This window comes from Chiloscyllium punctatum, chromosome 33 (assembly GCF_047496795.1).
Source record: "Chiloscyllium punctatum isolate Juve2018m chromosome 33, sChiPun1.3, whole genome shotgun sequence".
Taxonomy (NCBI): Eukaryota; Metazoa; Chordata; class Chondrichthyes; order Orectolobiformes; family Hemiscylliidae; genus Chiloscyllium; species Chiloscyllium punctatum.
Genome location: NC_092771.1, coordinates 23,240,972 through 23,261,743, shown reverse-complemented (window position 1 = coordinate 23,261,743; position 20,772 = coordinate 23,240,972). Strand labels below are relative to the sequence as shown.

At 46.2% G+C, this 20,772-nt stretch overlaps 1 protein-coding gene across 4 annotated transcripts in view; it reads right to left on the bottom strand.

Annotated features, from left to right (window-relative positions):
- Window positions 1–20,772, bottom strand: part of ice2 (interactor of little elongator complex ELL subunit 2) — a 117,671-nt gene that overhangs the window by 35,317 nt on the left and 61,582 nt on the right. For all 4 annotated transcript variants that reach the window (XM_072553143.1, XM_072553144.1, XM_072553146.1 and 1 more), the window contains 3 exons: window positions 18,921–19,830; window positions 16,245–16,420; window positions 7,538–7,667 (listed from right to left, as the gene is read on the bottom strand). In XM_072553143.1, the coding sequence (XP_072409244.1) occupies window positions 7,538–7,667; window positions 16,245–16,420; window positions 18,921–19,830 (1,216 nt within the window). The remainder of the gene's footprint in view (window positions 1–7,537; window positions 7,668–16,244; window positions 16,421–18,920; window positions 19,831–20,772) is intronic.

The following is a 20,772-nucleotide window of genomic DNA, read 5'->3' as shown; positions in this document are numbered from 1 at the left end:
CTTCTTTAGACTTTTAATTTCAGATCATGACTGTTTTCAAATCCCACTATCTGCAGTTGCAGGATTCAAACCTGGGTGCCCAGAACATTATCTGCATTATTAATCTAGCAATAATACCACTAGACCATCTCTTTGAGCTCATAACCATTGACAATGATTAAAATGCACTCTTATTCAAACTGATAGGATCCTGAGGAGATTTGTCAGGGTGGATGGAAAAAAATGTCAGAGACAAAGTAACAGTTTAAAAATATTCTAAAATTCTCCTAGAGAGCCTGTGTTGCTTTCTTGTCTGGAAAGCACTGGAGGCAGGGTTTGATTATTTTTAAGGGCAAAGCTTTCTGAAGATCCTTGACTAACAAGGGAGTCAAAAAGGGGAAAGCAGATTTAACATCACAATCAGATTGACCAGGAATTGCATCGAATGATGGAGCAGGTTCAAAGGGCTGAATGGCCTTAGGCCGTTAAATTCATACGTACAAGGTGTCATACGGCATGGAAACAGACTCTTCGGTCCAATTCGGTCGTGCCAACCATATTCCTAAACCAAACTAGTCCCACCTGGCTGCACTTAGCTCATATCCCTCCAAACGTTTCCTTATTCACGTACTTATCCAAAGGACTTTTAAACATTGTGACTGTACGCACATCCATCACTTGCTCTGGAAGTTCATTCCACACATGAGCAACTGTGTAGAAAAATCACCCGTGTTTTTTTTTAAATCTTTCTCGTCTCGACTCAAAAACATGCCCCAGCCTTGAATGTCCCCACCCTAGGGAAAAGACACCTGCCATTCACCTTATCTATACCCCTCAAGATTTCTAGGAGAAAGTGAGGACTGCAGATGCTGGAGATCAGAGCTGAAAACGTGTTGCTGGAAAAGCGCAGCAGGTCAGGCAGCGTCCAAGGAGCAGGAGAATCGACGTTTCGGACATTCCTGAAGAAGGGCTCATGCCCGAAACGTCGATTCTCCTGCTCCTTGGATGCTGCCTGACCTGCTGCGCTTTTCCAGCAACACATTTTCAGCTCTCATGATTTCATCCACCTCCTTATGACCACCTCTCAATCCAATACGCCCCAGTGACAAATGTCCCGGCCTATCCAGCCTCTCCTTATAATTCAAACCCTCCATTCGTACCAACATCCTGATAAGTCTTGTCTGAACTGTCTCCAGTTTAATAATATCCTTCCTATAACAGGGTGACTAGAACAGCATTCACATCTCCAGAACAGGCCTCACCAATGTCCTTTATAACCTCAACATGACGTCCCAACTCCGATACTCAAAGGTCTGAGAAATGACAGCAAGTGTGCTAAACGTCATTTTAACCACCCTGTCTACATATGTATAGGGATTGTCTTTTGTTATTAGTTTTGGCTTTTTCCCATAAGTGAAAGCATTTTCTCAGTCGAACCCTTTATTATTTTTCAGGCCTCTATTATGGCACTCCCGCAATCTCCTGAGAAACAAAAGCCTTATCAGCCTTTCCTGGGAGACTGTAGTTTCTCCAATCTGGAATCATCTTCAGACTTGGTGGCACATTCTCCAATACTTCTGCATCGTCTTCATGGCACAGAGACCTGAACCCCACACAGTATTCCCGAACCCCACAGAGTATTCCCGCACAGTATTCCTGAACCCCACACAGTATTATTGAACCATACACAGTATTCCTGAAACCCCAACAGTATTCCTGAACCCCACACAGTACTCCCACATTATATTGCTGAACCTCAGTGTTCCTGAACCCCACACAGTATTCCCGCACAGTATTCCTGAACCACACACACTGTTCCTGAACCCCACACAGTACTCCTGAACCCTACACAGTATTCCCACACTAGATTGCTGAACCTCACACAGTATTCCCACAGTATTCCTGAACCCCCAACAGTATTCCTGAACCCCACACAGTATTCCTGAACCCCACACAGTATTCCTGAACCCCACACAGTATTCCCCCACAGTATTGCTGAACCCCACACAGTATTCTCACATAGTATTCCTGAACCCCACAGTATTCCCTCACAGTATTCCTGAACCCCACACAGTATTCCTGAACCCACACAGTATTCCCACAGTATCCCTGAATCCCCCAGTATTCCTGAACCCCACACAGTATTCCCATAGTATTCCTGAACCCCACATAGTATTCCCCGAGTATTCCTGAACCCCACACAGTGTTCCCACACAGTATTCCCATACAGTATTGCTGAATCCCACACAGTATTCCCATACAGTATTCCTGAACCCCACAGAATATTCTTGAATCCTACACCGTATTCCCATACAGTATTCCTGAACCCTACACATATTCCTGAACCCACACAGTATTCCCGAACCATACACAATATTCCTGAACCACATACAGTATTCCCACAGTATTCCTGAAACCCCAACAGTATTCCTGAACCCCATACAGTACTCCCACACTATATTGCTGAAACTCACACAGTATTTCTGAACCCCGCACAGTACTCCTGAACCCTACACAGTATTCCCACACTATATTGCTGAACCTCATACAGTACTCCCACAGCATTCCTGAACCCCCAACAGTATGCCTGGACCCCACACAGTATTTCCACAGTATTCCCGAACCCCACACAGTATTCCTGAATCCCACAGTATTCCTGAACCCCACACAGTATTCCCACATAGTATTCCTGAACCCCACAGTATCCCCTCACAGTATTCCCGAACCCCACACAGTATTCCCGCACAGTATTCCCTCACCCCACACAGTATTCCCACAGTATCCCTGAATCCCACAGTATCCATGAACCCCACACAGTATTCCCAAAATATTGCTGAACCCCATAGTATTCCTGAACCCCACACAGTATTCCCCCAGTATTCCTGAACCCCACACAGTATTCCTAAACCCCACACAGTGTTCCCACATAGTATTCGTGAATCCCACACAGTATTCCCATACAGTATTCCTGAATCCCATACAGTATTCCTGCACAGTATTCCTGAACCCCACAGAATATACTTGAATCCTACACAGTATTCCCATACAGTATTCCTGAACCATACACAGTATTCCTGAACCACATACAATATTCCCACAGTATTCCTGAAACCCCAACAGTATTCCTGAACCCCATACAGTACTCCCACACTATATTGCTGAAACTCACACAGTATTCCTGAACCACACACAGTATTCCCACAGTATTCCTGAACCAGACAGTGTTCCTGAACCCCATACAGTATTCCTGAACCCCACAGTATTCCTGAACCTCTCACAGTGTTCCCACACAGTATTCCTGATACCCACACAGTATTCCCATTGTATTCCTGAACCCCACACAGTATTCCTACACAGTATTCCTGAACCCCACACAGTATTCCTAAACCCCACACAGTATTCCTAAACCCCACACAGCATTCCAAATGAGTTCTAATTAAGGCTGAAGGCAGCTAGACAAGCCACTGATTCATAACAATAATTAGCGTCTGTTCACTCAACAGCTGCCTTCCAGCTTTGCTTTCTCTCCTCAAAGTCCAGGGTACCAAAGTGCAGTTCAGCAGACTGGGATTTTCTGTTTTTTTACACCTTCCAGCACACTATTTTCCACCCTTCATTTGCTAAGGGCGTGAATTCACTGTCACGCAAGCAGAGAAGAAGAAAGATCCAGACGGGAAGTTGAGAGAATGACGGACTGAAACACAGCAATGTCAGTCACACGTTAGTTGTAGTGTTAAGGTACACCGGAGAAGGGCACTTTAAATTCGCACTTAAAGCTCATAAAAGGGTCCTCTTCTGCCTCTGAACTGGTAAGTCTGGGTTCAAGTCCCATCTGCTTCAGGAGGTGTGTAGTAACATCTCTGAAAAGGTTGATTTGAAAGGCTAGACTAAAAAATAAAAATTAAAGCACACACAAAGGTCTCTCCTGCGGTTCAGTGGTAGGGTCCCTATGCGTTGACTGGGAGGCCCAGGTTGAAGTCCCACGTGCTCTACAGGCTCTGAACAGTTTGATTAGGAAATAATCTTAAAGAACATACAGGTTACAGTCAAAATGGCTCGGCTGGAAAAGCATTAGAGTGAACCTCTAACTGACCTTGGATCAACCCCCTGTTTCACCTCTGAGCCCGGAAGCCTGGTTTCAAGTCCCACCCACTCCAGAGATATGTGATAACATCTCTGAATAGCTTCATTCGGAAAATATCTTAAAGCACACTATTAAGGGCTCCTGTAGCGGTAGTGTGACTACCTCTGGACCAGTAACCCTGGGTTCAAGTTCTACCTGTTCCAGAGGAGGTGTGTCATAACATCCCTGAACAGGATGATTAGAAAATATCTTAAAACACACCTAAACAGAGGCTGTTGGGACTCTGGATTGCAGCAGATAGGAAGCAGACACACACAAGGCTACTGTCTGCGAATGAGCCCACGATTAATTAAAGTAGACATCCAGCTTCATACTTCACTGACTAGGGATAGAGATAACAAAGAAGGCATAACGTTGACCATTATCACTTTCTATTTCGGCCTGAAATAAATTGATCAAATAGAGTCACATTGATACACAGCACGAGAACAGACCCTTCGGTCCAACTTGCCCATCTAACCTGACGTCCTAACCTAATCCAGTCCCATTTGCCAGCACTTGGCCCATGTCCCTCGGAACCCTTCCTATTCATATACCCATCCAGATGCCTTTTAAATGTTGTAATTGTACCAGCCTCCACCACTACCTCTGACATCACCACCCTCTGAGTGAAAATGTTGCCCCTTAGGTCCCTTTGATATATTTCCCTTCTCACCCTCAATCTATGCCCTCTAGTTTTGGACTCTCCCCACCCTAGGGAGAAGACCTTGTCTATTTAGTCTATCCATGCCCCTCATGAGTTTATAAACCTCTATAAAGTCATCCCTCAGCCTCTTGCACTCCAGGCAAAACAGCCCCAGCCTGTTCAGCCTCTCCCTATAGCTCAAACCCTCCAAACCTGGAAACATCCTTGTAAATCTTTTCTGAACCCTTTCAAGTTTCACAACATCCTTCTTATTGCAGGGAGACCAAAAGTGAGTGCAGTATTCCAAAAGTGGCGTTACAACATGACACCTTCAAAAAGAAACCTTTAAAAAATGTTGAGCAAACAAAGACAATTGCATTAAAATTGTTCTCTGAACTGATATGCTGTCATGAAGTGCTTAAGACTAGAGAGAAAAATCAAAACTGGATCTAAGACTGAATCAGGGATCTAACAGCACCCTCTGCTGACAAGTGGAGTTTTTACAGCTTGCCAAAATCTGCAGAGACTTGCCTTGAGGCAAACTACTTGCTCCTCAGGTGGGTCTTACTGTGTTTGAACTTAATCCATTCCTGAGACTGAAAACGTTCATTGAATCAGAGCAGAAATTCCCCTGCTCTGGGTGAAATTTTTTATTTAAAACAGGTCAAAGCTGATTCGTGCTTCTTAGGAAAACATACGTTGCTATTTAAAAATAAAATTAAGTAGAAATTTTGGGGTGGCTCAGTGGCTAGCACTGCTGCCGAACAGCACCAGGGACCTGGGTTCGGTTCCAGCCTCTGTGTGGAGTTTACACATTCTCCCCGTGTCTGCGTGAGTTTCCTCCGGGTGCTCCGGTTTCCTCCCACAATCCAAAGATGTGCAGGTTAAGGTGAATTGGCGACGCTAAATTGCCTGTAGTGTCCAGGGATGTGTAGGCTAGGTGCATTAGTCAGGGGTAAATGTAAAGTAATAGTGTAGGGGGATGGGTCTGGGTGGGTTGCTCTTCGGAAGGTCGGTGTGGACTTGCTGGGCTGAAGGGCCAGTTTCCTCACTGTAGGGATTCGATGAAAGCAGAAATTGCTGGAGAAACTTGGGAAGTCTGGCAGTATGAGTGGAGAGAAAGCAGAATTAACATTTTGGGTCCAGTGACCTTCATGAAATTTCTCCAGTCATTCCCATTTTTGTTTCAGATTTCCAGCATCTGCAGTTCTTTGGGTTTGTTAAGTGCAAGTAAGATTTTCTTCCCTTCTGGCTTTGGACTGGGAGATTCTTAAAGCGTCTATAGGATAGATAAGGTAGAGGAAGCCGGCTAAGAATGACCTCTTCTTTTTAAAGATGTTTAACAGTCACTTAGGTAAGTACACGAATAGGAAAGGTTTTGAGCAGGAAGGTGGGTCTAGTCTAGCTTGGGATTCTGTTCGGCATGGGTTGAGGGGTCTGTTTCTGTGCTGTATGACTCTATATTCTCCATTTTTTAAAAAAATTGCTCAGCAGATCAAGTAAGACAACCATAAGCCGGAGAAAAAGGATCGAAGCAATTTTCAGATTAACCTGCAATCGGGAATAAATGGTTAGTTACACTGCCTCTCCTCCAGGTTTTGAGCCAGTGGTCTAGGCTCATACTTGGGAGCTGCACTGCAGGGTTAGCAGAAGACCGCTCTGTGTCATTCAGATTTTTACTTGCATTTATATAGTGCCTTTTACAACCTCCAGCCATCCCAATGGGCTTCACAGCCTTTGGTGCATCTGAAGTGTGAACACTGTGGAACGCGGCAGCTAACAGGTGCACAGAAAGCGTTCACAAATACCAAATGTAGATGGAGAGATACTGCGGCCCAGGAGGAGAGGTGACATCCAGAGAGCACGGATTTGAAGCAAACGGCAAAACCAGCACAGATGGAAGAACCTACACACGCAGGGGGTCAGGATCTGGAATGGAGAAAGGGAGGACTGCAGATCAGAGTTGAGAGTGTGGTGTTGGAAAAGCACAGCCAGTCAGGCAGCATCCAAGGAGCGGGACAGTCGATGTTTCGGGCGAGAGCCCTTCATCAGGTTGCCCGAGACTGTGGTAGAGGCATCACATTTCCAAAGGGGATGGGATCATCATCTGAAAATGTAAAATTAACTGCAGGGCTGGGGGGGGAGGTGCAGAACAGGACTCGTGTTCTCAGCGAAAGCCCATCTGATGTCTGGCCTCCTGAATCAATGAATCCAACAAAGTTGAAAAACCCCATTACAGAAACTCTCCAAGAATGGCTAGGAGCTCATTTGATTGCACTTCAAGTTGGTGAGCTGAGTCAGCAGGACAGCTGCTGCAGAGTGATGCCAACAGCACAGGTTCAATTCCCACACCTTCTCAACAACACCCCTCCTCACCCAATTTCAACAAGCGTTCAGCAGTGAAATGAGATCTTTCACATTAAGTCAACAGGCTGAATCTTAGAATCATATCGAAGAAACTGCACCTCCAACAGTGTCCATGGAGCATTAGCCTGAATAATGCGCTTAACTCATGGCAAATGACATGAAACCCGTAATGCTCTGACTCAGAAGCAAGAGTTACTTCAGCGTTAAGCTCAAACTATATTAAAGACATAATTCCTATTCTGTCACACGGAAGGCGAAACAAAAACAGTCCCGTTGTTGATAGATACAATGCTGGTTGGTTCCCTTCACCAGTACAATGCTCAAACAGCGGATTCACACTGTGACCATGTCGTTCAATGGACCACGTTAAAAACAGAGACACACAACTGCACACCTATTGGCTCAGTAGAAGTGGAACTCACCAATATAAAACCAGGCATTTGAATTGAGTAAACTCTCAGTCCATAACCGACATATTTCACTGTCAGTGAAGGCTTCAATTCCGTAGGCCAGCTGATATTCCAGTTTAGGAAACAAACAAATAGGGACGTGCTGTTAAAATACAAACAGAATGGTCATGTCAGTTTGTGATCTAAAAGACATATCTTTGTGTGTCTTCTTTGTACAGTTCTTTAGGTTCAAGGACAATGGAAATTGGTTAATACCATAGTTCAACGTACCACCAATTTGTTTATAGCACAGGAATCTCATGGTTCCAAAGAGAGGTAAACCTTCATTTAAATCCTCTTTGGCTTTCGACAAAGTGGAGAAAGTAGGTGTTTCTTTATTATCATAGGACACTGAGTCATACACAGGGCATGGAGGAGCTCTAACATGGTCCAGGTCTCATGCAGTTTTTCTTATGGAACCTCAACATCTGCATGACAAGGGACTTACACTGTACTTTATTTTTAATGCAGGGACCAAACCCATTGAGTCACCAACAGGTAACGCCTTCTAATGGGACACACGGATGGAATATTTGCATGCCAACATAACATTCAGTGTAAAGCCTTGTTGGATACACAAACAGCTTTCTGCTCATAGTCCAGCAGCCTTTCCAGTTAAAGTCCCCTCACCACAAGGGAAAGGGTGGGGGAGTATGTGTGGCATCAAACGCCACATGGAGGGAGTAAGCTTCTCACTTCCGGAAATCACCCCAGACCCCTTACTGACCTCACCCTTTCTCACTCAACAAGCCCCATCAGACACTCCCCAAGGGGTTATGCATCCCTTCAACCTCCTCCCAAGAGGAATGATCAAACCCCCAGCCCCTCCTCCAGGCCCTTGCATCGTTGAAGTGAATCCTCCCCACCTTAACCCCACAAGCAATCTCTCCAAGGGAACTCATCCTCCCTCAGCACAGCCCTCAAACACCCAGGCCTGCAGGGCGATCACCCTTTATCACTCTCATAATAACAAGTGCCTTCCGGGGAACATTTAAAATCCCACCTCACATCTGCTTTGCAAACATGTCTTATGTGATTGTACTGTATGTGGTTGTTAATCAAGACCGTTCTTGTCCCACAGACATGCTGTTATAGAACAGAGAAAGGAACCTAAATGACGATAGGCAAAGTACACATCAATTCAGATTGACAGAAAGTAGCAAAACATTTGGTGGTCTGCTCCAAACCGTCACTAAGACGGAAGCAATTGTGACCCTGGTCATACATTGAGTTGCTTAAAGTGAAAACATTCAGCAACACCAACTCATTGTATGCATCTGTCAAATTAATAAAATCTCATATTAATTTGGAAATAGCTGATACTGATCGGGTGAAGAAAGAAAGGTGAGAGCATTAATTCTTGTCCGTTTAGCGTGAATGTAAGGAAATCGATTTCATCAGTTTACAGGGAGGTGAGGGAGTTCAGAAATCAGAGAAGCTGTTGGTGATGGAGCATTGCACTGGCAGCCTGACACCTCCTGAGACAATGGTTTACACCGAGTTGCTTAACTCTGTGCTAAGCAGCGTCTGCTGTGATTCAGGAGCCCCCACTCTGGTATGGCAACTTCGGTCTGATCTGCTGCAGAGGAAGATACTGGCCAAGAGGTGCAGGATTCACTGGTCAGTTTTCTCTCAGCCCTCTTGACCAGTCAGAGAGTCACGCAGCACGGAAACAGACTCTTCGGTCCAACCAGTCCGTGCTGACCATAACCCCAATCTAAACGAGCTCCACCCACCTGCGTTTGGCCCACATCCCTCCAAACATTTCCGATCCATGAACTTATCCAAATGTCTTTTAAACATTGTGACTGTACCCACATCCACCACTTCCTCTGCAAATTCATTCCACACACAAATCACTCTCTGTGTAAAAAAAGTCGTCTCTCATGTCTTTTTCAAAATCTTTCTCCTCTCACCTTAAAAGTATGCCCTCAGTCTTGAGATTCCCCATTCTAGGGAAAAGACACTTGACATTCACCTTACCTATACCACTCACGATTTTATAAGGTCACCTTTCAACGTCCTACACCCCAGGGAAATAAGTCCCAGCATATCCAGCCTCTCCTAACTCAAACCTTCCATTCCCAGCAGCAAGCTGGTAAATCACTTTTGAACCCTCTCCAGTTTAATAATAGATCTTTCCTGTAACAGGGCGACCTGAACTGGACACAGTACTCCAGAAGAGGTTTCACCAATGTCCTGTACAACCTCAACATGACGTCCCAATGGTCGAGCTTTCCGTTTCGGAGAGTCTCTCCAACACCCTTCCAAACAGTCACGCTCCCAGCCCAGTCCAGGTAATGAGCCAGTACTTTGGATTATCGGACGGATGGTGGCTCTATCCAGTGGGTGGGGCTGAGCCAGTGCTCGTCAATGGGTGCACGCTGATGGAATGAGCGCACTCCAGAAGCCCAAGCTGGTGACCCAATACTCCCCCAGGTGATGCTGCGGAGACACCTGAGACAGCAAAAAAGGTGAAGACTGTTCGGACTTTTCTCCTGCCTAGATTATGTGATCCAAGTCTCACCAGGATAAAGGATCACACCAAGGACACAGGCTTGTTCGTCTTGCAGTTAGGTGTTCTTGGACAGCTTAATGTTGGTCCATTCTCTCTTCCTCAACTCGGATGTAAGAGCTGGAAGTTTTGTAATGCGTAGCTACAAGTGACAAGTTCCTGGTAATTGTCAAACCTACGCATGTGAAGCTACCAGCAATCTCCAGTGTCATACTATCAATGACAGTGGCAGCATGGACTAAAGGATTGATCTCGAGATATTAATGGTCAAATCAAACTCCTTACAGTGGTGGAAGAATCTGTCCATTTCCTGCGGCATTCAGCATCGAGTGCAAGTGCAGTAGCATTAGCACAGAGGAATTCGGTGTCTTGGATCCTGGACGAGCAAGGCTGAACAACTCTCCATCTGTTCTGGTTAGTAAGTTCTCTCTTTCTGTTGATGAACTGCAGCACCAGCAGCAAAGAGACAAATATGCCAAAGTGTCTCAGCACCAGAACACCCAAACCTGCTTGGATTAGATTAGATTAGATTACTTACAGTGTGGAAACAGGCCCTTCGGCCCAACAAGTCCACACCGCCCCACCGAAGCGCAACCCACCCATACCCCTACATTTACCCCTTACCTAACACTACGGGCAATTGAGCATGGCCAATTCACCTGACCTGCACATCTTTGTGACTGTGGGAGGAAACCGGAGCACCCGGAGGAAACCCACGCAGACACAGGGAGAACGTGCAAACTCCACACAGTCAGTCGCCTGAGGCGGGAGTTGAACCCGGGTCTCTGGCGCTGTGAGGCAGCAGTGCTAACCACTGTGCCACCGTGCCGCCCACGGGATCTTAATGTAGATCCCAAAGAGTTCCAACGTTGGCCCGTTATTGGATGACCATCACATTATCAGCGGAAGAGAAGATCTCATCATCAGGCAGTCAGTGGTTTTCCCACCAGCTTAAATGGACTGATCCTGCTCACGTGGTCAATTGTCTTGGTGAGATCAATGAAGGCCTCCTGTAGTGGTCTCTGTTATTCAGCCCTCTCTCTTGCTGTGAAGGTGACTGTAAAGATGAAATCATATGATCTTCCTGTTCTGAAACCATACTGGGATTTGGGAAGAGATGTATTGAGCCAGGATCTGCAGTCCCTGACAAGGGCAAATACTTTTCTAAGGTTTCTTAGCAGGGAAATAGTAGATAATCAGTTTTGCAGTCACTTCTGATAGATTTTCTTCTTGTATAGGGACACAATTCTTGCATCACACATACCCTGGGGCAGTGCCTCTTCTCTCCAGCAGAGACCTATGTTTGTGCAGATGCTGCAGGATTGTCAGTTGTAGGGGGCTGGGGTGTTCAGGTGGTACAGAGTGACATCCAGCGTTTTGCCCACAATGGGCAAGTCTGTAGCTTTGCAAAGCACTTCCTTCATGGGTTCAACATGCAGTTCTCTCAGGACAGGGAAACTTTGCATGGTGTCCAGAACTTCTTCAAATGACTCTTCAGGAGTACAACGCACGGCAATGTCCCCACTCATCTCAGCAACTGCATGCTGTACTCTGCAATGACATCCCTCTCTGTATTTTCATTGGAGCTGCTTTGTGTTTTCAAAAATGATGCAAGTTGATTGAGCAAAGTGGGAGAAACTGAGTAATAATTTCTACTTATGTCACTTCTGGTGAATTGTGTTAGAAGCTGGGGGGGGGGGGGGGGGGGGGGGGGGGGGGGGGGCGGGGGGGAGCAACAGGGTGGCTCAGTGGTTAGCACTGCTGCCTCACTGTGCCAGGGACCCCAGATTCGATTCCAGCCTCAGGCAACTGTCTGTGTGGAGTTTGCACATTCTCCCAGTATCAGCGTGGGTTTCCTCTGGTTTCCTCACACAGTCCAAAGGTGTGCAGGTTAGGTGGGTTGGCCGGCCATGGGAAATTGTCCATTGTGTCCAGGAGTGTGCAGGTTAGGTGCATTAGTCAGGGGAAAGTATGGGATAATAGGGTTGTGGAATGGGTCTGGGTGGGTTACTCTTTGGAGGGTCAATGTGGACTTGTTGGGCCGAAGGGCCTGTTTCTACACTATAGGGAATCTATTCTATTCTAGTATAGTATATTATACTATATTCTATATAGTAAGTTTTATTTGCTCGAGTATCTTTTGAAAACATTTGAAATGTAACACCTTCTATGAACCAGTACGATCAGGCAGAGTTTTTAAAATGTAACCTAAAAACAAATTTGTTCCACGATAAATCTTCTTCAAAGGTGGTCACTTGGTACAGTTTTATAAATGCAGCCTTCAAGAAAATCCAAGTGTCCTCTGCCTGCTAGTACTAAAATAAATATGCAATGAGCCATTTTTGTAGTCATACCGGGGCACCCGTAGTCAGCTTCTTTGAAAGAAACGGAAATAGAAAGCTTTTGAAACGTGTCCTTGTGACAAAAGTCAGCTTCCCGAAAGGCAGACAAAAGAGCAGCAGTGACTCCCAACAGTGATTAACCCAAGCTGGGACAGTGGCCAGTTTATTCCTCACACTAGCACAAGAAAGTGCAGGACTTTGACTTGCGTTGGATGCAAGTTGTGCTTAAAATTCCATTAACCTTTGCACTGGCTTTAGTGATTTTGGGCAAAACCAGCCTGACCCACTGTTCCGCTGCCAGTGGGGCTGCTAACAGGGTTAAGATCACTGGCAAAAAGAAGCTGAGACAGATAAAGAGTCATTAGAGTCATACAGCATGGAAACAAACCATTCGGTCCAACTCATCCAAACTGACAAATCCCATTTGCCAGCACTTGGCCCATATCCCTCCAAACCCTTCCTATTCACGTACCCACCCAGATGCCTTTTAAATGCTGCAAGTGTACCAGCCTCCACCACTTCCTCTTGGAGCTCATTCCAGACACACACCACCCTCTGTGCAAAAACCACCCCACGGGTCCCTTTTAAACCTTCCCCCTCTCACCTTAAACCTATACCCTGTAGTTCTGGACTCGCCCGCCCCTGGGGAAAGAGACCTTGGCAAGAGATTCTCTCGTTTCATCCCTCTCACCCTCGGCAAGTTGAGACGCAAAATGTTCTGCCTGAACAGGCAAGGGAATCAGATTCAACACTAACTTTCCAAAGGAGCAGCAAACAACAATTATTAAGGAAAGGAAAAATCTACAACGCTGTGGGGAAATAGTGGGAGGACGTGGAATGAATTGGATACCTCATTCAGAAAGCCAGAATGGCTGAATGACCTCATACTGTGCAGTGTAGCCAACAAGCACTGCATTGCCCCGTTAGATTTCACTTTCCCTTGAAAATCGACTTTCAAAATTTGTAAAAAAAAGAGATTTCTCGTCCTGCCCTTGCTTCAAAGATCTCTGTTTGCAAAGCCAGAATAAATGCTGTCCTACGCAGTGGAAAGATTCATTAATTCTCTGCAATTTTCACTCTTGGGTAAATTAGAGCAGCGCGTGAAGCTGTGAACCTGTTAAAATTATTCCGTGGAACTGATTTATAGCTTCCTCCTTCCCGAATGGAACCCTCTTTCTTTATAAACAGGAAGCAGAAAGCCTGCAGAGACAACGCTGCTGGTGGATAAACTACCAGACCACAGACAAAAAAAAGCGTTAAGGGATAGCTGCAATTTATCAGCTGCAATTGCAGCCATTCCTTTAAGCTTTACTGAAGAACTAAACGATACAATTGGCTGTCAGCACCCCAGGCAGCTCTCTCGGAGTGGTGGTTTAAAAAGAACTGCAAGCAGGTTTGACCCAATTCTGTTTGCTGAAATCACAGACTGTTCACAGACTGACTGATCTGCCAGAGTGGGGAGAATTTCCCCAAACTGTTGTGGGTGGGTGGAGCTGGGGCTGCATTAATGGGACACTTGATTCCGACCGACACTTAATTATTGCTCCAACATTTTAATTACCACGGAACAGTCAAGCGAATCTGTACGGAGTAAAATGAATATATAGTCATCTCCCTGGTATCTGGCAGGCCTGGGGAACTGTGGGGCCGCATGCCTGTTATATGAATCGGCGGGTCGCATGAGACTTGCAAATGGTGGCTCGGAGAACTCCATTCGAGAGGAACGCACATTTTATAAATGAGTGGCCATGACCACTACCGGGCCAGGTCGTTCTCTCTTTATCGACAAGCTAAGTTTTGAATTAGCTTTAAGCAAAGCCTCTGGTGCAGTGCATATCAGTAAAGTCCCAGTTACATGGAGCCCAAACATCCGGAATTCTCACGCCTGGGATCTGGAGAATGGGGACTGGATCATACCAGGAGTCAAATATGACTGAATTCATAGAATACTGAAAATGTTTTATCTTCTATCTCAACACACACTCAAATAAAACGTGAGAACAATCTATGTGTGATGATACTGTGGTTTGAAGGGGTTATTTAGTCCTGTTTATTTTTTAAAAAGAGAGGTTGTAAGGTGGAGAGGCTGAGCAGTAGCTAGAGTAAAACAGCTTGCTAGGCCTCGGGGGGTTTTGTTTTGGAACAGGTGGAACTATCAAAGCAGCCTGGATGGGCGTGGCCAGCACTTAGAGGGTTGGTCTGGACTTGTTGGGCCGATGGGCCTGTTTCCATACCAGAGAGAATCTAATCTAATGTAATGATTTGCTTTAAAATATGAACAAGTTAGGGTCCAGGCTATCTTTAAATATTTTGAAGGGACCCGGTCAGGTCCATAACACAGGTGAGACTGTATTAAAGTACATGGCCATAAGTTTGGTCGAAGAAGTCGCTTCTATAAAGTAGTGTAGGGGAGGAGTAAGGAAGAAAAGACAGCTTTAGGGAGAGAACATCAAGAGCTCATACAGTAGGCAGCTGAAGATACAGCTGACTATGGTGCAGCAAATAAAACTGAGTAACAGAAATTGAAAAGGCGCAGAAATATCTGTGAAGATTTTGGGGCTGGAGGACATGACAGATCAGGAGGGGGTGAGGCCATAAAGGGAACTTGAGAAAGAGTGAGAATTTTAAAAAACGAGGGAGCCAGTGTAGGACAGTGGGACACTAAGTGCAACGACCACACCTTTATATTTCCATTCATTTTTGGATTGCGGATAAGTGAGAAAATGGCTCTGCTTTAATCCAAGGAAACTATGGAAGATTTAAAAGAAGTTTTAAAAGAAGTGACTGAACCTCATTGAAAACTGTATTTACAGTGTCGAAGCCATAGGGGAGGATTGTTGGACCTTTAAGTTGTGAGATCAGGGCAGCTTTGCCCTGATGCAGTCTGTTGACTGAGTTTTTTCAAATGAGGACCAGTTGTGTGGGTCAGGAGTGGACAGCACTGAGAACTCCTCTCCGTTCAGCTCCTGGACAGTTGGACGTACAGGAGCAGAACGCCTCCAGACTCTTAAAAGTTTCAACCTCTCTCCCGCCCCTTGTCTAGAAATAGCAGAGAATTGAACGATAAGCTTACTACTCGTGCTCACAATTACCCTATAAGCAGCTGCCTCTTAACCAGTGACTGAGAGACTGAACCAATTAGTGTGCCAACTGCCCTACTCCTTCAAGGGAAGAATGGTAGGGATTTGGGATGAAGTTGACTGGAAGATGGAAAAGGACACCTCATTGAATCTTGGGGAATGGAGCTTGAGAACAGTTCTCGGAGTTGCTTTTCTCCACCATATCAGCTAGGTTATTTTTTGTTTATCTGTGTCTGCTTGTACCTGTGTTTTGGGGGTTTAAGAGGATTAGAATTTAAATGAGAGAGATAGAAGTTGATAATTCACATGTTAGCCTGTGATTAGAACAGATTTGAAAAAATGTGTTGCTGGAAAAGCGCAGCAGGTCAGGCAGCATCAAAGGAGCAGGAGAATCGACGTTTCGGGCATAAGCCCTTCTTCAGGAACAGATTTATCGGTAATAAACGGTTTCTTGTTTAATACAGCAACCTGGTCATTGTGTTCTATTAACCAGAGTTCATCAGACAGGCTTGAGTAGTTAGGTTCATTCGTTGACTTTGTGACTGTCATAGCAGTGGTGGGGCTAGAGTGTCAGTGCAGTTTCCCAAGTGGCTTGTGACAATGGTGGAATGGCTGGAGGGCCTTTAGTCCAAGTTAAGACATGGACCGCAGAGTTTTGAATGAACCCAAGAATGTATACAGGCGGGACACTCCGTTATAAAGTGCACACATAAACCCTGAGAAAGCAACGTTGAAGCATTCACCTTCTTCACCGCCCCTTTGTTTGAGCGAGGTCTGATCTGCGACTTGTGAACGTGACCACGGACGAGTAACAGGATATCGGACAACCTAAAGAGTTTGTAGGTGGCGTTCCCAAATGGTGGAGCTGTGTAATCTAACTCATTTTCACTGCAGTTCAGGAGCTCTTCGGAGAGGAGACCTGAACAGGGAACAAATCAGAGCAGGTTTTTACAAAATGCAATCACTTTTATGCTCTCAGTAATTTTTCTGATCTCATTAGGCAATAATCAGACAGCCCCAGGTTAGAAGCTCGAACTTAATCGACAGAAAAGACTTGAGAATAAATCATCATTCGTAGCAAGTAAATACTGTCTTCACCATTCTGTTCTTCACTCTCTCTGTGAGCGTGTGGAATCACTCAGTTGTTGCAGACAATGGTTTATTTCCTGGCCCCTGACAATACTGTGTTTTTTCCTTTCCCTCTTTGACAGGATGTGGATATCAGCAGCAAGGCCAGCATTATTGCGCATCCCTAATTGCCCTTGAACAGAACGGCTTGCTTGCCCTTTCTGAGGGGTCAGGGGTCAGTTACAAATCAACCGCACTCCAGTGGGGATGCAGCCCAGTGGAGGCCTGGCTGATGGTGGTGGGGGGGGGGGACGGTATATGCTCTTTCCTGATGCTCACTGCTGAACTTGATGGTACTTTACACCAATGACAATTCTAAAAATGTATACATTGGGATAGATTCCCTACGGTGTGGAAACACGCCCTTCGGCCCAACAAGTCCACACCGACCCTCCAAAGAGCAACCCACCCAGACCCATTCCCCTACACCTAAGATAATGGACAATTTAGCATGGCCAATTCCCCTGACCTGCACATCTTTGGACTGTGGGAGGAAACTGGAGCACCCGGAGGAAACCCACGCAGACACCAGGAGAATGTGCAAACTCCACACAGACAGTCGCCCGAGGCTGGAATCGAACCTGGGACCCTGGTGCTGTGAGGCAGCAGTGCTAACCACTGAGCCACCATGCCACCCTCCTGTGGTAGGATTTGAACTTTATATTACTAGTCAATGGACAAAGCCACCTTGACACACTCTCCTGACCCTCTTGAAGCTGGCAGCCTGAAGGTACAGGAAAGTGCCTCAATCTTTCCTCACCTTGCTTCTGCTTGGAACCATTACACTTTGCTGGCTTCCACTAGCAGATTAGAGTAGGGTAGTTTGCCGCCCACAAACCCATTTCCTTGACTAGGTCTGAGGGCCTCCTTGGTCAACAGTGATGGATTAAAACAATTGGCAAGTCCACACAGAGAGTCGCCTGAGGCGGGAATTGAACCCGGGTCTCTGGCACTGTGAGGCAGCAGTGCTAACCACTGTGCCGCCCACCACCTCTTCTGCCAGTGCATTCCAGGCTCCTCCTACTCTTGAGAAAAACTTCCCTCGCACACCTACCTTAAACCATCCCCCTCACACCTTGAACTCCGCCTGCAAACCCCCCCCCCCCCCCCCCCCCGCAACACCGTAATTGAACCTTCAACCCTGGGAAAAAGCCTCCGACTATCAATTGAATCATACGAGTAAGTTTGACATTGTTAATGAGGGCACGTGGAGACACTGGAGATATGGCTCTTCACTCTGCCAGGCTCCATGTTGTTCTGCCTTTCCCCATCCAAGTCCTTTTTAAAATTTAATTCACAACACATTGGCACCACTAGCCGGGCCAGGATACATTGCCTGTCCTCGATTGCCCAGAGTAAAAAGAGCCAGCTTTGGGGCTGGAATTAAATGTAGGACAGACCAGGTAAGGATGGCAGGATCAGATACATTTTTATGACAATCAATACCACTAGACTTTTAATTCCAGATTCTTGGTGAATTTAAATGCCATCGTGGTGAGAATTGAACCCCTGTCCCCACGTCTCTGGATGATATCACCATGTCATCAACTCCCCATCACCATATAACATCATCATAGAATCCCAAAAATGTGGAAACAGACCCTCCGAAGAGCAGCCCACCTTCCTGCCCTATTACTCTACATTTACTCCTGACTAATGCACCTAACCTACACAGCCCTGAACACTATGGGCAATTAAGCATGGCCAATTCACCCTAATCAGCACATCTTTGGACTGTGGAGGGAACCGGAGCACCCGGAGTAAACCCACGCAGACCCAGGAAGAATGTGCAAACTCCACACAGACTGTTGCCCGAGGCTGGAATCGAACCCACTCCCTGGCAGTGAGGCAGCAGTGCTAACCACTGAGCCACCATACTGCCACATTAATCCTTTCGGACCCATTATCTTATACAACATTCAATCCTACCCACCCATCATTCCTAATCATATCCACTCTTCTCCAACAACACTTCAGGCCCCTAAGCAAATCTAAAACAGTACGGCTGGGCTTGAGCTGGATACCACAATGGACCATAGAAACATACAGAGTATTTCATCATATAAAATTATCCCATGCCCTGTACCTTCACTTCACCACCAATTACTTGACACTGACTGTACAAGGTTGCTGCTCTTCCTGTTCTGGGACAGCAGCCTTATTAGCATTTCTGTAAACGGCAGATTAGTATCATTGGGGTGTAATTCTTCCTTCCCAATGTTACATTATCTGTAACACTTTACGGTAAAATCCCAGAAACACATTAACGTGGAGGATACTGCTGTTCTTACTTGGCCTCGTGTTCTGGGCTGTCGCATACCAGGATCCGGCAACATTCCCGAAGGTTCCGGAATTCTTCAAGGCTGTCGGATTCCTGTCAAACGGTATCTGGTGATGAGCTGGGTTTGGTTCTTGGGCTACTTTTGGCTGATCCACTTGACGTTTGGGACTCGGCTTGAGCAGTTCACATTGCATCTTCATAATCTGCCCAACCGGGTCAAGCTCCTTAGAGAGGGGTTTAGATGCCTTCCTTTTCCGCCTGGGGGTGGTGGCTTTCAGCGTTTGCTTACTGACTGGCTCGGGGGATGGCGACCGAGGGGTGTCTGGAATGACGTCTTTGGGACCCTGACAGCCGAGCTTCTCTGGCACGGATTTGGGGGGACTTTGAACAGCCTTCACATGGCTTTCTGCAAAGCCTGTGTCAATGACCAGTCGCTCACAGTCGGAATCGCTGTCAGCAAGGCTTTCTGATGGCAGTCTCTTAGCGAAGGCCACCTCCTCTGACTCTGTGCCTGGTAACGTGCCTCCTTCACATTCCTTCTCATGCTCAGGATCCGATTGCATTGGCTTCTTCTGCTGGTCTGATTTGCACCTCTCCTCACAGTCAGTCATCTCATCCGTGGTCGAGTCCCTGTCACAACTGCGTTTGGACACACTGAAGTCAAGTCGTTTCTGCTGCATTATCTTTTTGGTGATCTCCAGGGGATCTGAATTCCTGGTGCTTGCCTCCTTCTTACCGCCCTCAGGAGAATAGAGAGGCGTACTGCTCACCGAGGCACGTTTCGTCGCGTCCGCACATTTTGTGCTCGCCACACTTGAGACGATCGACGCAAATGTCTCCAGTTCACTGAAGTCAGCAGCAAGATCAAAGTCTCTGCTTTCACATGTGCTGATATTTCTCTGGTCACAGGAAGGAAGGTCCTAGATTTTAACAGGAGGAAAACAGACACCATTACTGGGAATGATTTATACAGTCGGAAGAAACACTGGCCTCACAATAAGTGCCTCAGACAATGTTTTTACTTGCAAAGATATCTCTCAGTTATTTCAATTCTACTGGTGCACGTCACTGTGTCACTTGGAGTAAGGGAACCCCCCCAGTGTCATGTCTAATACATAATCCTTTAACAATACCACTGAAGCAGTTTAACTACTTGCTGACCGAACACGCTAGAGTTCACAGAGTTAAAAATCACATAACACCATGTTATAGGCCAACAGGTTAATTGGAAGCACACTAGCTTTCGGAGCAATGCTCCTTCATCAGGTTGCATATGGAGGGCACAATTGTAAGACCACGTAGAGTTCATGGAGTCAGGCAGTGTGGAAACAGATCCTTTGGTCAAACATAAGCTCAAACTAAACTAGCCCCACATCCCTCCAAGATTAGATTCCCTACAGTGTGGAAAGAGGCCCTTCGGCCCAACCAGTCCACACCGACCCTCTGAAGAGTAACCCAACCAGACCCATTTCCCTCTGACTGACGCATCTAATACTATGTGTGTGTTATACACTATGGGCAATTTAGCATTGTCAATTCACCTAACCTGCACATCTTTGGACTGTGGCAGGAAACCGGAGCACCCGGAGGAAACCCACGCAGACACAGGGAGAATGTGCAAACTCCACACAGACAGTTGCCTGAGGCGGGAATTGAACCTGGGACCCTGGTGCTGTGAGGCAGCAGTGTTAACCACTGAGCCACCGTGTCACCCTCTTACTAATGTACTTATCCCACTGTCTTTTAAACGTTATAACTGTACCCACATCCACCACTTCCTCTGGAAGTTCATTCCACACACAAACTGCCCTCTGCGTGTAAAAAAAAAACTCTCCATGTTTCTTCTCCCACCTTAAAAACAT